This window comes from Balaenoptera ricei, chromosome 1, assembly GCF_028023285.1.
Source record: "Balaenoptera ricei isolate mBalRic1 chromosome 1, mBalRic1.hap2, whole genome shotgun sequence".
In the NCBI taxonomy this organism is placed as follows: Eukaryota; Metazoa; Chordata; class Mammalia; order Artiodactyla; family Balaenopteridae; genus Balaenoptera; species Balaenoptera ricei.
In genome coordinates, this window is record NC_082639.1 from 170,052,204 (window position 1) to 170,069,606 (window position 17,403).

At 38.7% G+C, this 17,403-nt stretch overlaps 1 protein-coding gene across 1 annotated transcript; it reads left to right on the plus strand.

The window, feature by feature from the left end:
- Positions 1–3,589: 3,589 nt before the first annotated feature.
- On the plus strand, positions 3,590–16,737 carry SDE2 (SDE2 telomere maintenance homolog). The gene is made up of 7 exons (XM_059905468.1): positions 3,590–3,776; positions 9,356–9,473; positions 10,478–10,589; positions 10,925–11,094; positions 12,206–12,320; positions 14,017–14,521; positions 16,402–16,737. The coding sequence occupies exons 1-7, from the start codon at positions 3,657–3,659 to the stop codon at positions 16,621–16,623; spliced, it is 1,362 nt and encodes a 453-aa protein (XP_059761451.1). The 5' UTR covers positions 3,590–3,656; the 3' UTR covers positions 16,624–16,737.
- Positions 16,738–17,403: the final 666 nt, after the last annotated feature.

Consider the following 17,403-nt stretch of genomic DNA (forward strand, 5'->3'; position numbering starts at 1 on the left):
TGGAGAAAAGACAGTCTCTTCAATAAGTGGTGCTGGGAAAACTGGACAGCTACATGTAAAAGAATGAAATTAGAATACTCCCTAACACCATACACAAAAATAAACTCAAAATGGATTAGAGACCTAAATATAAGAGTGGACACTATAAAACTCTTAGAGGAAAACATAGGAAGAACACTCTTTGACATAAATCACAGCAAGATCTTTTTTGATCCACCTCCTAGAGTAATGGAAATAAAAACAAAAATAAACAAATGGGACCTAATGAAACTTCAAAGCTTTTGCACAGCAAAGGAAACCATAAACAAGACGAAAAGACAACCCTCAGAATGGGAGAAAATATTTGCAAATGAATCAACGGACAAAGGATTAATCTCCAAAATATATAAACAGCTCATTCAGCTCAATATCAAAGAAACAAACACCCCAATCCAAAAATGGGCAGAAGACCTAAATAGACATTTCTCCAAAGAAGACATACAGACGGCCACGAAGCACATGAAAAGATGCTCAACATCACTAATTATTAGAGAAATGCAAATCAAAACTACAATGAGGTATCACCTCACTCCTGTTAGAATGGGCATCATCAGAAAATCTACAAACAACAAATGCTGGAGAGGGTGTGGAGAAAAGGCAACCCTCTTGCACTGTTGGTGGGAATGTAAATTGATACAGCCACTATGGAGAACAATATGGAGGTTCCTTAAAAAACTAAAAATAGAATTACCATATGACCCAGCAATCCCACTACTGGGCATATACCCAGAGAAAACCGTAATTCAAAAAGACACATGCACCCGAATGTTCATTGCAGCACTATTTACAATAGCCAGGTCATGGAAGCAACCTAAATGCCCATCAACAGACGAATGGATAAAGAAGATGTGGTACATATATACAATGGAATATTACTCAGCCATAAAAAGGAACGAAATTGAGTCATTTGTTGAGACGTGGATGGATCTAGAGACTGTCATACAGAGTGAAGTAAGTCAGAAAGAGAAAAACAAATATCGTATATTAATGCATGTATGCGGAACCTAGAAAAATGGTACAGATGAGCCAGTTTGCAGGGCAGAAGTTGAGACACAGATGTAGAGAATGGACATATGGACACCAAGGGGGGAAAACTGCGGTGGGGTGGGGATGGTGGTGTGCTGAATTGGGCGATTGGGATTGACATGTATACACTGATGTGTATAAAACTGATGCCTAATAAGAACCTGCAGTATAAAAAAACAAACAAAACAACTAATACTAAACTTTCATTGGGTTATTTGTATGGAAACATGTTAATATAAATGTTTCAGACATTACATGAAATTTCTAAAAATCTTATATTTGTATTTGTATGGAAATATGTATGGAAATATGTTAATATAAATGTTTCAGACATTACATGAAATTTCTAAAAATCATATTTGTATTTGTATGGAAATATGTATGGAAATATGTTAATATAAATGTTTCAGACATTACATGAAATTTCTAAAAATCTTATATTTGTACTTGTATGGAAATATGTATGGAAATATGTTAATATAAATGTTTCAGACATTACATGAAATTTCTAAAAATCTTATATGTTCTGGTATAATGTTATAAGTAATAATCCTATTTATTACTTTAAAATGTATATCTCAGAAATAACTAATTTTCTTGTCAACTGCATTATTATGAACTGTCATCAAATCTTTAACCGTGGTCATTTTTAAGTCTTTTGTCATTTACAGACAGTTCTGGGTGTACTCTGATGATTTTGCAAATATGTTCCTATAAAAGGGTTTCATCTTCAAGAAATACATGGAAAAGACTCTGACAAGTACAGGTTTCTGGTAACGGACTGTACTGCTGAACTGAATGAATAAGCATTTTCAGAACTCTAATGAAAAACTGATGAACTCATAAAAGTGCTAACAAAAGATCAAGATGAAAAAAAAAAATTAATTACATGGGACTGAGTGAACTGATGAGGATGAGTATAATTTTTGTGACTTTCTGTCTGAATTAAAAAAAAAAAAAAATTCCACAAGGACTCAGAGGCAAAGAATATACAAATCAATTTTCACTGCAAAGTAAAGGAGCTGTTACAGTGGAGGATTACTGGACTGAATGTCAATACTATGACATAGTATGAGTGTGTTTCATGTTTGGTAATTGCAATCATTGTTGCTTTTGTTGTGGTCATCCATGTACAATGCTTGGTGTCAGTCGATTTATCTCTTGTAAAAATAAAATACAGTGTGTGTGTGTGTGAAAAAAAAAAAAAAAAAGAATATAAAGTGAGTACTAGGCATATGGGGAAAAAAAAAAAAAAAAAAAAAAAAAAGAAAGATACATACTTAGTGAGACATTTACTGACTCCAGGGTCACCATGTCACCCTCTTTGCAAAACACTGGTCTCTAGCACCGCATCTTTGTTATTTTGTGTAATTTTTCTTTATTTCCTGGCACCCCCGTGGAGCCACTTTCTCATTTTTCCACCTGTGTAAGTGAAATAAAGGCAACAGAGTCTGTAACTTCAGAGGCCTTGAAATTTTATTGTTGCTCATACCGCCACAGTTAAAATGATTTCTGAATTTTCTGTTGCTTTCCCTTCAGCAGAGTTTCATTTGCCAAGTACCTGAGCGGCAGAGAATTCGATTCTGTGGGCGGATATATTTGTGTTTAACAGGCAAAGATATCTCCTAAGAACCCTCCTATCTTCACACTCGTCGCCTTTATATTTTTCAGGATTTTAGGAATATCATAATCTCAGCATATTAAATATGAAGGGGCTCCTTCGGATTCCCAGAGCCTTAAAGTTAGGCTATGCAAATGTGTGCGAGTGTGTTTCCATGGTGCGGAATGAAAGTTATGGCAGGGTTTTTCGAAGCAGCATTTCTATAAGCGTCACTCCTGCCACTGCCTTTCACAAGGGCCCACTTGCTGTGAAATATTTTGAAAACAGAGCTGAAGTGAAGCTAACGCAGAGCGCAAACAGGCGGAAGTACGAATAAACTGAGCGTGGCTGGCGAAACCGAGAGGTTGGCAGTTTCCGCAAAGGAAGAGAATGCTTGGTAAACCGGGAGGAAAAAACCGCCCAGGGCTGTTGTTTAGAAACCTCCCGACCTCCGTTTCCCTTGCCCCTAGGGTTGGGGGAGCTCCCCAGAGCCGAGGAAGCAGCCCCCCAAAACCGCTTCCGGGACTGAAGCTTCCCTCCTCACGCCCCCAGGGAGCAGCGCCTTCTCAGGCCACGATTCCCTGCGACCCAAAAATAACTACACAGACTTGAGGAAAAGGGCCAAAGCCTGCGGCACAGGGAGGTGCTTAGTTACCGACTTATCGCTTACAGCCAGAACGCTCGAAACCTAACCCTTCGCTAGCCTTTTATAGAGAGTCCCTCGAGCCCCGCCCTAGCAACTTCTCCTAGCAACGCCTCGCCCGGGTGCTCCGCGGTCTTATCGGCCTCTGCCAGGCTCTTCCTGTTCCCCTCCCCCAGGCCGCAGGCTCGGGCGTCCCAAGTCACGTGACTATCCCCAGGGGAGGAACGGGACGAGCGGAAGATGTGAGGGGCGGGGCGCTGGAGGGCGAGCTTAACGTCATCAAGATACGCCGAGCTGGTTGTGGCGCTTAGCGCTTCTGGGAGTCTTGAGATTCGGCGACTGGGTGAAATGGCGGAGGCTGCGGCCCTGGTGTGGCTTCGGAGCCCCAGCTTCGGATGCAAGGCGGTGTGGTGTGCCTCCGCCCCGCGCTCCGTACGCGATTTTATCCACCTACACTGCCAAGATCAGGTGAGGTTTGTGGTTCCTGGAAGGAATGGGAAAGCAGGACAGGGGCAGGATTACGTGCGGTGAGGGTCTGTCGGGGGCACGTCTATTCTTTGGGGTTCTCAGTTTTTGAGGCTGAGGGTTAGGGTTTTAAGGTGCTTCAAACTGATGCTGAGGCCTGCCTTTGCTTTTGTTTTGTGGTGGTTTTGTCTCACAGAAGGGAGAAAAACCCCTCCGCTCACGGGCGTTTAGTCCGGCCCTCAGTCTGGACTAACAGAATACACTTTGGTATTCATCCGTAAATGAGGCAGTTGGACCAGATGATTTTTAAGGCTCATTTCCTTACGTTCACTCTGTGCTTATATGACGTGCATTTTTTGTCCACTGATAACACAGCCCTCTTAGCTCCAACCTAGAGAAGTATGTCATATCCAAACCCAGGCCAAAGGATGGTTGGGAAGGAAATGGATTTGTCTGGTCACTGGTCGGGGCCAAGCACTCACATAGGTCATGTCGAGGGCATGATTCTTAGGGCCTGTCATGTAGATGTTTTCACTAATCATTATGATGCTCTGATTTGCCCAGGCATATTTTTGAAAACCTATCATTGACTTCTAAAGTTACATGTGTGATTTACTTAATTATCAAGTAAGCAAGCTTTTACCAACTATAAGATATTAAACCTATTCAGTTATTTAAAGAATATGCTGGTCTCGCTGAATCTAATTTTAATTTTGACATTTGATCTCCTCTAAACCAAATCTTTACTTGGATTGGTTCCATGAAGAAGCAATGTCTGTTTGCAAATAATGTGGTTTTTCAGTTTCCCCATTTTTCTTCCTAGACTTCAGTCCAGTTTAAAAACTGTCAGAAATGTTTTTACCATCTGAATGGGGAAATATTTTCCAAAATAGTTGGATTTTAATATCTCTGAAAATAACTTTTATCTGATGACCAGTTTTCAAACTTACTGACAGTTGATCCAAAGTGAGACCAGAAAAAAATAAGATCTTAATTATGAGGAGCCTTGGAAAAAATAATTTAAAATAAGCAAGAAATATAAACGAATGGATTCATTCATATACTTAAGACACATGGCCATAACAAATATGAACAAAAACACAAAACTTATAAAAGGGCATTTGATGAGATACTGGAACGAATAAAAATAGCTCAAGTTCATGCTTATGCCTTTTAAAACAGAACTATTCTGACACATGATAAAGTTAGTGTTAGCTCTCCCTGAGAAAGTAAAAATCAGCCTGGCTCTTCAACAGGCTGGGATAACACACAGATAAAGCTAGCTGCAAAGTTAATAGGAAACAGTGTTTCTCCCAAGGACATGGTACAGTGATGAAATGTCATAATGACTTCCTTGAAAGTCTGCTTCTTTTTTAGTCTTTGTGAAACCTTACCTCAAAAATCATAGACTATAAGAATAAACTGCTGTTGGAAGTTATATCAGTAGGAAGCATCCCACTCTTGCCTTGAGAATCTAAGTCACTTTGACGTAGAGAAGCACTCTTGATTTCCCAGGTGCAGAGCTTCAGATTAGGGGTTTCTGGACACAACATTCCACATTTATCTTAACTTTGTAGTTTCCAAGGAAACAGGAGCCTGGATCTCCTTCACAGTCTAGACCTGATGTTGACCCTTATACACACAGCCCTGCTTTATTGTGAGCCTCTCAAAACATTGTTTCATTTAAATTTTACCTAAATTCCATCCGCCCCAAATCCTATAACTATATCTTTTTATTTGTTGGTGAGACACCTCATAATTCCTCTGGTGTGCAGTCCCTCTCTTGTTGTAGTGAGTCAAGAAATTTGAGTTGTTGAACTATATGTTGTCTCTGGTGGCCTTCGGCTGATTGGCCTAAGACACACATAGTACTTTGTGCTTGAAATGCTTTATAATGGTTAAAAACAGTTAAATTGATTCTAAATTTTCTTTGTTATTTTGTTGTATTAGTGATTATTAACTGACAAGAATCTTTAACAAGTAGAAAATGCAGTTTTGTTCATCAGTTGTCTCGTTAAATAAGCAGTTCTGTTTGGAAATGAAGTATGATGCATGATGTATAATCTTTCAGCCTTCATGTTAAAGTCTTTTAAAGTTATTTAGGATTTTAGAAATACCATACCCATTGGATATATAAGATATTAAAAGAAACTAAAATAACTTTTAATTTATAAACATTAAACATATAGTAGGTATATTACATGTCTCATTTAATTTTTACAACTCTTTAAAGTGGACAGTATTTTATAGGCAAGAATAGTCCTTCATGTTAATCACATCATTGCATATAGCCTGAGCTCCCTTGCTCCTCTCTCCTGATATCATGTTTGCCTGGGAAAACTCCAGTCAATTTAAATCCAACTCTCCACCTATTCTCCCTGGCATCTGGGCAGTGACTGTGGTAGGGGAACTAATCACGCAAACCAGTCTCACTACAAATTCACAAACACCAACCTTAGTGGTGCTTGGCAATTCTACTGTATTTCTCTAATCCAGAGCATGCTTCCACTGGGTTGCAGGACTGCTGAGAATACTGATCTAAGTAGTCCTTGGGCAGCTGGACAGAACCCAGGATCTCAACACATCTTTAGTAGCTTTGCTCATTTTCCCTAGAGTGTCATCCAAATATTATTTGTGTATACCATGGTGTGAAAAGGGTTGAGAGGCACTGCTCAGTTCATCACTCTTTCACTCTCCTAGATTACTTTTTCACATCTTCTCTCTTTAAATCTCCAAGACTTCTTCCATCCCAAGGACCATACTTTGTACTCAAGCGGTAAGGAGAGAATTTCTGCATCGTCACACCAGTGCCTCTGGTAGGTACCCGCTGTATATTCAGCCTTCTTGTCTGTTACTGTGGATGAACGGTCATTATTTTACAAATAATTTGCAATTATCTTCTACTTTGTACAGTAACCCCTCCCCCTCACCTACTGAAAGACTTATTTTGGCATTAGTTCTTTCTCCCCTGTATTTTCCAGTGTTTTCCCTTTTTACAGCATCATTCCTACCAGTGCACAAACGTGAGCCCACATCCCTTCTAGCTATCACCTTATTTTCTCTGATTTTCTTTAAAAAAAATATTCTTGAACATAAAACTTTTCTCCTTTAGAACCCACTCCAGTTAGGCTTTTTTGTTCCCATCACTCCAATAGAACAGCTCTTTGTCTTACTGGTCAATATCTTCTATGTTGCCATATCCAGTGATCAGTTTGCAGTTTTCATCTTGCTTTGTCTGTCAGTGCCAGTTTGCACAGTTGACCATTCCCCGCCGGAGTACACTTTTCTCACTTGTCCAGATATCACTCTCAGTTCTCTTCCACCTCACTGGCCTCTCCTTTCCAGTCTCTTTTGCAGCTTCCTCCTCATCACCCTGAACTCTAATCTTGGAGGGGCCCCTCCCTCATCCCAGTGATTTCATCCATACTCATGGCTTTAACTACCATCAGTATGCTGACAACTTTCAAATGTAAATCCCCAGTGCAGACTTCTTCCCCAAACTCCAGCCTTGTATAGCCACCAGTCTACTCGGCATCTCCATCTGGCTGTGCCGTAAACATCTCAAAGTAAAATATCTGAGATGAGACTAATTTTCTCCCTCAAACTTCCTTTTCCCTCTTAATGAATGACAACTCCATTTTCCCATTTATCAAACCAGATTTTTGGAATCATCTCTAATTCCTCTATTGATCTCACTCCCTTCACCCAGAGCATTAGCAAATCCTGGTGCCTTTACCTTCAGAGTATCCTCAGAATCTCACATTTCTCATCATCTCTGCCACTACTGCCCTGGTACAAATAGCCTTCATTTCTCACCTGGATTATCACAATAGCTTCTCAATGATCTCTCTGCTTCTATAATCTTACTTTCAATTTAACAGCTAGAGTGATACTTTAAGAGCATGACTCAGATCTCACTTTGTTCAAAACTCTACAATAGTGTTATTCAGAGTAACATCCAGAGTCCTTACAATGGTTTTGAAGGCCGTATCACTCCCCTTTTGTGTACTTCATTCTAGCCTCATTGGCTGTGTTGTTGTTCCTTGAATGCTCTGAGTTCATTCCTGTTGCGTTTTCTCTTGTCTCTGTCTAGAATGCTGTTGCCCCAGATAGCCACATGGCTCATTCTCTCACTTTCTTTAATTCTCTGCTCAAATGTCACTTGATGAGAGAGGCTCTCCTTGACTATGTATATTAAATAGATTACCACCACACCCATCCGCATATCTTATCCCCTTTACCCTGCATATCACTACTTGACATAATATATAATTTGTTCATTATTTGTCTTCCCCCACTAGAATGTAAGCTTCCTGAGGCAGGATCTGTATTCACTGTAGTATTCATGGTAGTATTCCAGCACTTGAAAAGTACCTGGCAAATAGTAGGTACTTAATATTTGCTGAATGAATGAATGGGTCCCATTGAAATAGCTGTATGATGTGGTTCAGAATGAATGTTCATAGTTTCCGCTTCAGGAAGATGCCGGCAATGCATTTTTCCTTTCTATTCCTATTTAGGTCTCTCTTTTCTTCATGTTGCAGATTTAATTGTCAACCTCCTAAGTTCCATATAACTTTGGAGAATACTACTCTCTTGTCTCATTTTATGGCATTAGAAACTTGTTTAGAAAGACTTACAGTTTTTATATTTTCTTTTCATCATTTGATCTGAGAATTTTTTTGAAATACATAGAGTGGGTTTGGGGGAGTGTACTTGGGCTTCTGCAGTGATTGGCTGGAACTCAGGGGGATGCTGGCAGAAGAGATGAGGCACCAGCTGCCAGCTGGTCCTAAAGCTGTTAAAGCTTATGTAGGTAGTATATTAAAAATCATACTTTTGTCTCCTCCTCTCCCCTCTTCTTATCCCTATCTACACTTTTCAAGATGTCACTTTTAAACTTGGGGCCACTCAGTGTTCAACTTGATACTACCTGTTTTAAAAAGTCAGAGGAAATGGGACCTTCAGAGTTACTAGATCTGAGCCCTGAATAGTCTTCTACCTTGACCCCTATTTCCTATTAGAGAAGGAGAAAGAGTAGGTTTTTTGTTTCTGTTTTTGTTTTTGTTTTTAACATTTATTTATTTATTTGGCTGTGCCTGTCTTAGTTGCAGCACGTGGGATCTTCATTGCCGCGTGTGGGCTCTTGCAGCATTCGGGATCTTTTTTTTAAGTTGCATCATGCAGTATCTTTAGTTGTGGCATGCGAACTCTTAGTTGTGGCGTGTGGGATCTAGTTCCCTGACCAGGGATCGAACTCGGGCCCCCTGCACTGGGAGTGTGGAGTCTTAGCCACTGGACCACCAGGGAAGTCCCGAGAGCAGTTTTAATTTTCACCCAAAAGGCAGAAAGTTCTTCTGTATATCATGATTAAGTATTAGGAAGAAATCGTACCTAGAATACATCATATAAAATGAGTTTTTTCTCTTAGTAGTTTCCATTTTTGCAATTCAACAAATATTAATTGAACACATACTATCTCCTTGTAACTGAAGTAATAAAAAGATAAGCTAGGTCTCTTCCTGCAAGAAACTTGTATTGTCTCATAAACAGTATTGAAAGAACCCCAAACTTGTCTCTAGGATGTTCCAGTGGAATGCTACTTTGTGAAATGCAATGGATCGCTCGTTAATACCAGTGACACAGTGCAGCATGGAGCTGTTTATAGTTTGGAACCCAGACTTCGTGGTGGAAAAGGAGGTAGGACATGAATGTTGATGGCTTAGTTGTGACACATCTGCGTTCTGTAGCCATATGTATTAAATTAACAAACTCCTTGGTGTCTGTAATGTACCATACTCGATTTGCCTTGTGAAATCCTTTGTTTGCTTATCTAATTTTGCATATTTTCTCTTTTATTCTTTTTGAGGTAGATACCGTATGATAAAATTCCCACCTTCTCCAGCTGGATCGCTCTTAGGCACCCTAGGCTCTCAAACTCTAGGGAGGATTAGATGAAGAGAGGTGATTGTTATTCTGTCCAGTTTGCAGATGAGTGTCAAAACAATCAAATCTCCTTGTGCTTTTCTCAAGATTTTTGCCTAGTTATTATAGTTCCAAGGGAGGTCTAAAGTCACTTTATGAAATACAACGGTTTACAGATTGAGGTAGATTAAGGTCCTGGTTGTAGTAACTCATCTTAGAAGAGAAAAAAGAAACTAAAAGAGCAAAAACGGAATATGAACAGTTCTTGGTATTTCTCCTGATGCACTAACATATAATCCTTAGGCTTTCTCAAAATCTGTGGTGATTCGGTTTGGTTTTCAAAGAGCTAACATTTCAGATTATAATCATCCTGCTGTTTGAAATTGTGTCAATAAGAATGAAGCTTGTTGTATCAGCCAGTGACAGATTAAAATTGCCTCCTTGCAAAATCTCACCATATAATTTTTAAAATTCTTAATCGTGGAATCTTGGGATTTCTGGCACTGGGTAAAGCCCTTTAAAATAGCCCAGTGGTGCAGGTATTGATACAATATTGCAGAAATATAAGAGGAAATGTAAAAAGCATGAGATTGAATCAGATTTATCAGTACTCTTACCTTTGCTACCTGGGTTAGAATCTTGATGTACATTTCCTTTAAAACTGAAAAGAAAGTAGACATCACCTGTAGTCTTGTGATATAATACTATTTTCACAAATTTGGCTTTTGTCCATCCTTGAACACTTTTTTAACCTGCTTTCTCCAAACATATTTGCTCAGGTTTTGGCTCTATGCTCCGAGCACTTGGTGCTCAGATTGAGAAGACAACCAATCGAGAAGCTTGCCGGGATCTCAGTGGAAGGAGACTGCGAGATGTCAATCACGAAAAAGCGTAAGATGCCCACCTGTTTTTATTTTTTTTTAAGAAACATACTTTTCTATCATTAGTGATTGTACACATGCCATGCATATCAGAAATGTAAACTTGAAATACTTATGCTCTAATTTGTTGTTATCAGATTTAACTTTTTCTGTAATTTAATAGTTATCTTTGGCTTTTAGTCAAGCCCATAACAGTATGCTAGTAGTAAGCATGGCACACCTTTCTGAGGGAATATCACAGTATGAACAAGAGTGCATTAATTTGTCTGGGTGGGGTGTTTTATATATAAAAATACATGTGCATAATATAGCCATTCACTTACATCTCTTCTCTCCCATCCCCAGAATGGCTGAATGGGTAAAACAACAAGCCGAGCGAGAAGCTGAAAAGGAGCAAAAGCGCCTGGAACGATTGCAGCGGAAGCTTGCAGAACCCAGGCACTGCTTCACCAGCCCCGACTACCAGCAGCAGTGCCATGAGATGGCCGAGCGTCTGGAGGATTCCGTCCTCCGAGGTGAGAATGAGGATTCCATAGTGCCATCAGCAGGCGTCCCTGAAGCCAGCTGTTCCACACAGAGGGCAGTTTTTAAGCCTTTTTGGGTTACAGACTTCTGAGAAACTGATGAAGCTGTGGAATTCCTCCCCTCAGTAATGAATACAGTATATCTTACAACCCAGGGAAAAAACCCATACACTCACACAACATTTGACATACTTGACCCCTGAACTCTGTGGGCTCATGGGCCCCAGGTAAGAATACTTTTTGTGCTTCATGGGAATAAGCTAAGTCTTCAGGAGGTGCCTAGACCCCAACATTTTGCTTCCAGTTTTAGGTCCCTTTTTTAAAAAACGGTTTTTAATGAGAATGATTTTCATTAACTTTTATGTTTTTAGCATCCAAAGCATTATGCTAGGGCTATTGTGCATTCAATTGAATAAGGAGTCTTTTCTATCAAAAGGGTTATGGCATAACAGGGGAAAGACAGTTGTATGCAAATAACAAGCACAAGGAGATGAATCGTTAGGTTTGAGGAGAGATAGGTATGAATCTGTCAGCCTCAAAATTACAAATTGGACATGGTGCTTTAAAAATGCGGTTCAAGAGCCAGAATGCTTATCTTAAATCTGTGTAGGCTTCCCTGGTGGCGCAGCGGTTGAGAATCTGCCTGCCAATGCAGGGGACACGGGTTCGAGCCCTGGTCTGGGAAGATCCCACATGCCACGGAGCAACTAGGCCCGTGAGCCACAATTACTGAGCCTGCGCGTCTGCAGCCTGTGCTCCGCAACAAGAGAGGCCGCGATAGTGAGAGGCCCGCGCACCGCGATGAAGAGTGGTCCCCACTTGCCGCAACTAGAGAAAGCCCTCGCACAGAAACGAAGACCCAACACAGCCATAAATAAATAAATAAATAAATAAACCCAAAGTTTAAAAAAAAAAAAAAAAAAAAAAAAATCTGTGTAAATTTGAGATTAGTCTCATTTTAACTGGATTAAATTTTGGTATGTTAAGAAATTTAAATCTAGAGCTTTAGATTGCAGCTGTTTTGCAATCCAGATTATTTATAAATTCTTTAATTGAACTTAGTCCTGATAGTAGAAACTGAGTTGTTAAAATGTCTGGTTAGGTATGCGGGCTGCCTCCAGCAAGACGGTATCGGCAGAAATCCGTGAGAGTCGGAAACGGCCTAACAAATCAAAAACAGACAGAGCAGCCAGTGCAGAGAAAAAGAAATGCTTTTGGTAAGTATGTTCATTTTCATTTCAAATAGATCTTTGAGGACTGAAGAAAAAAAAATTTTTTTTCCTTCTGTTTATCCCTCTGGAATATCTTGTTCTGAAACTTACCTACTCTATTTTTTTCTTATCTACCTGGAATAAACATACTACTATTAAGTAAAGTCTGATGGAAGCTCAGAAATTTTCCAGAGTGCTTCAGTTCAGGTTTCAGTGATTCTCACATTGTATACATTAGTAATGGTTTCTGCCATAAGTGCCATTCATAGAAACTAAAGGATAATTTTTTTCCTTACAGTAGGAAATCACATATTTATACTTGAATTACTGTTAGGTGTTGAAAGAGTTAACTTTCAAAAATTCCAGGTGGAAGCCATGGCTTTACTTTCCAGGTTGTTCTCTTTTCTCTGTGGTTTTTCGTAGTCGTCACTGAGGTCTTTGGTCACTTTGCCAGACCTCTCTTCACCACTTTTGCACTTGCAGGTGAAAAGCACAACAGTACTTTTTCTTACCCATTCTTCTTACAGTTCTCCCACCCTTCCCAGTTGGTCCTCTGGTTACCAGCTCAGTTCCCTTGGGCCGAGTTCTAGAATATGATAAGTGCAAATGGATCTTGGTTTCCTTGTTGGCCTCCCCTTTGGGGATAGAAAAATAATTATTAACTAAACACCATGTAACTCTTGTGAGTCCAGCATAGAATTTTTTGTGTTCTTTCTGAAATGTGAATTAAATGTTCCTGAGAGAAAAGATAGTAGTATTTCCTGTGGGTTTCTCTTTTTTAAGCCAGGTTTATTGTGGTATAATTTATATGTGGTAAAATTCACCCTTTTTGAACAGTTCTACAAGTTTTGAAAATTTTATAATATACAGTCATGTAACCATCACCAAAATCAAACTATGGAATATTTTCATCACCCTAAGAAGTTCCCACATGTCCCTTTGCAGTTAATTTTCTTCCTCCACCTCCATTCCTGGCAACCCCTGATCACTGGTGTGATGTTTGTTCATATGGTTTTGTCTTTTCCAGAATGTCATCATGTCTGCTGCTTTCACTTACAATAATGCTTTCGAGATCCACAGATGGTATTATATGTATCAGTAGTTCGTTCCTTTCTATTGCCAAGTATTGTTGCCTGGTGTGGCTGTACCACAATTTGTTTATCATCCATTCTCTAGTTGTTAGAGGTTTGGGTAGTTTCCAGTTTGGGGCAATTATGAATAAAACAGGATTTTCTTTCTTTTTTTTTTGGCCGTGCCATGTGGCATGTGGGATCTTAGCTCCTTGATCAAGGATCGAACCTGTGCCCCCTGCAGTGGAAACTCGGAGCCCTAACCACTGGACCGCCAGGGAATTCCCAGGATTTTCTTTTAACTGTTTATTATTTTATCTAATTTCCAACAGTTAAAATTCATACAGTATTGGGGGAAAAAGTTTTAAGCAAAACCAGTTTGTTTTAAGAGAGTCACAGCTTTTAAAAAGAGATCCTGTTGGATCTTTGGCATGTTGCTTCCAGTCTCACTGAAGTTTTTTTTCCTTTTATACCTCTGGAATATCTTGTTCTGAAACTCACCTACTCTCCATCTCAAGCTAGCCGATACCTTTATTCAGAGTCTGTTTCCTGGACAAACTGCAACTCTTTTTTTTTTTTTTTTTTAAGTAGAAGCTGTAAGTGGTGTTAAACCTTTTTGTTGCTTCTAATAGGTTGGGCATGGAAGGACTAGAGACTGCAGAAGGGTCTGGCTCTGAGAGCTCCGATAATGACAGTGCAGAAGCACCTAATACTTCAGGAGTGAGCTTTTACGTTCCCCAAAATGGCAGTGATGGTGTTGAGATGGCAGCCGAATTTCCTAGTAGCTCTCAGCAGGCAAGAGTATTGAGTGCAGACTCTAGATCACGAGAAAAACTACAGACCCCTGTGACGGACTCTGGGAATGATATTTCAGAAGACTTGTATGCTGAGCTGGGAGAGGCATCTACCCAGGAGTACATGGAAAGGAAGATGGCTATAGAAACAGAGAAAACCCAGGAGAAAAATGAGGCAGAGAGTAAAGAACCCTTAGAAAAGGAAGCAGCTGGAGTTGGACTGAATAAGGAGCAGGAGACCAAAGAAATGACTGATGGGGAAAGAGCTGCCAAGGGAGCACCTGGAGAAGATAGGGAAAACATACCTGTTGCCAAGCTGGAGGAAAGCCAGTCAGGAAGCACAGTAAGTAAATTTGGAGAGTTGATGTCTAAAGCCAAATCAGTTTAATCTCTGTAGTAAGTCATTAAAATGAAAAGATGTGCTTTTTCCCATCAGCTGCTTAGTGGAAAGGCTTGTTTAATAATCAGAAGTACAGATGATGGTGAAACTTGCCATGTCCCCCCAAAAAATCCTTAGTTTTTATTTTTTTTTAAAGCTCTGGAATTGGTACTATTTTGCCACTAGGTGGTGTCCTTGGTTCCGTGTTTCATCAATTCTAAGATGCACGTTTTTCACGTTTTAATACCTCTGAATTTGGATATATATCACGTTATAGTTTAATTGGTATTGTTATTCTTTCTTAATAATGCATGCACTAATAAGGCATATTATGATAGATGGCATTTTTAGCTTTGATAAAATTTACTTATTTTCCTATCACTAAATTTCTAGTTACTTAGTTTTTCTTTCTCATGTGAGTTACTTGTCAGTTGGATGTGAAGATCTTTCCTGTAGAAGAGGAGCAGCTTCTTTTTAATTTATCATTAAATCTTAAGCCCCACACTCAACATTTTGAAAATTTATTTTCATTGTGCATGCTTTTCCTTAAATAGTTATTTGCCGCCTTTAGTGGACTTAACTTCCAGCAAAAATCTTTAATGTTTACTCTTCAGTCTAATGATTTGCTTTTTAGGATAGATGAAACCTGAACTACTTGGCTTCTTTGGTAAACACAAAGCTTATCATTATTTATTTAACCAGCACCTTCCCTACTTGTGCCGGTTAAACAAGCAAAAATGCACATATTGCCCTTTCTAGGGAAGATAGTGACATTTTTTATGCTAAGGGCTTTAAATTGACCCTTACACCACCTCTGGAATTATAAGCATGTAGCTTTTATGTTACTCATATATGCTAGGAGTTTATCCTAACCAAAGTCTTGGAAAAATGAAGAAAGGAAAATAGAATAAAACCTGATTTGACTTTCAGTCTTTGAACTTTTAACTGTGGAAATTTTGTTCTTGATGTTGTTGTAGCTGTTGTATTCATAATAATCATGTACAACCATGTGTGATTCTCCAAAGACACACAAGTGGTGATTTAGGATTTGGCCATATATAAAGAAGCCAAGATTCACTCCAGATATCTTAACAAAATGGACTTTTTAAAAAAAAAAAAATCACCTAGAAAGATAGTTTGTCCCTAGAGTTCTTCAATATTTTTAAAAAACAACTTACTGTGAGAGAAAATTACTGACCTTTGAATATGTTTTTTAAAAAAAACCCCTAGGTGGTGAATGTTTTCATTCTTTGCAGAGCACCTGTCATTAGAAATATTTAATTAAAAAAAAAAAAGTATTTAATTTTGTCTTAAAGTCTATAAAGGTACTTGGTGGATAGAACAGTTGCAAGTCTTTTGAACAGCATTTAAATTTGTCAAGTTATGTAAGTGAGAACTTTGATAATCACAGTTATTTGATTAAAATGGAAAGCTTAGGATTATGGGGTTAGTAGATTCACAGGCATAGGAATCTCATTAAAATGAGGCTTTATAGGGTGCTTTTCTCTGGTCATAGTATGGGGGTAGGGGTAGGTGAGGTACATTTTGCTGTTTGAATTTTTACTGGAAAAATCAAAAAAGAAAAGTAATATTAATCTGTTCAAGAATTCTGTAACTTGTTACTCTTCTGAATACTTGTTTCTAAGTATATAGATAAAAAATTAATATTTATTAATTATATGTATTGACAATGTGTAGAGAATAACATGATTATTAAAATTCAGTAGTAAGATATGGCATAGTAAATGAAAATTTCTTGAAAAACAGAAGGTCGATGACAATTGAAGAAAGTTTTGTTCAGAGGAATGGACGTATTTAAGATTTTTCTTTCTTTTTCTTCTCAGAATATTGGTCAGGAAACTGTAGATTTACTGGCATTCAGCTCTGTTGCAGAAGTGGAGTTGCTGGGTTTGGAGAAGCTCAAGTGTGAACTCACGGCCCGGGGACTGAAGTGCGGGGGCACTCTCCAGGAGCGGGCGGCGAGGCTCTTCTCTGTCAGAGGACTGGCAAAGGAGCAGATAGATCCAGCTTTATTTGCCAAGCCTTCGAAAGGGAAGAAGAAGTGAATTTCATCGGAGCTGATTTCCTGCTTCTTTATAGGCTAGCACTTACAACCTGTATAATGTTGACTCTTGGACATTATTCTTGTTGCTATTAAAGGTGACTTTTTAATAACCAAATTCTAACTGTCCTCTTTTTCATTATTAGATTTATAGAATTAATTTGTGAAACCCTCTGGGCTTGAAGTTTTTTTTGTGGGAAGGTTTCTTATAACTTATTTCTTTAATAAATATAGGGCTATTCAGAGTTTGGGTTTCATCTTGTGTCGTTTAGGTAAATTATAATTTCAAAGAATTTATCCATTTGACCCCAGTTGTCAGATTTGTGGACATAAAGTTATTCATAATAGTCCTTTCTGTCCTTTTAACATCTTGTAGGAGCTGTAGTGGTAACTTCTTTTTCATTCTGATACTGGTAATTTCTGTTTTCTCCTTCTTGATCAGTCTAGCTAGGAGTTTATTGTTTTGTTGATCTGTTTTCAAAGAGCCAACTTTTGGCTTTGTTGATTTTTAATTGTTTCTAATTTCATTGATTTCTGCTCTTTATCATTTCCTTTCTTCTACTTAGGTTGGGTTTACTTTGCTCTTTTTTCTTTATCTTCTTAAGGCAAGTCCTAGGTCATTGATTTTAGACTTTTTTTCTAGTATAAATATTTAAAGCTGTAAGTTTTTCTTTAAGCACTGTTTTAGCTGCATCTCAAAAATTTTAACATGTTGTATTTTCATTTTCATTCAGTTCCAAGTATTTTCTAGCTTCCTTCTGAATTCTTTGACCCATGGATTATC

Bases quoted from the DNA above. Each gene is read 5' to 3' on its own strand.
- SDE2 (XM_059905468.1), top strand. From the start codon at position 3,657: ATGGCGGAGGCTGCGGCCCTGGTGTGGCTTCGGAGCCCCAGCTTCGGA. The intron at 3,777-9,355 runs GTGAGGTTTGTG...ACTTGTCTCTAG, and splicing joins ACCTACACTGCCAAGATCAG to GATGTTCCAGTGGAATGCTA. The intron at 14,522-16,401 runs GTAAGTAAATTT...TTTTCTTCTCAG, and splicing joins AAAGCCAGTCAGGAAGCACA to AATATTGGTCAGGAAACTGT.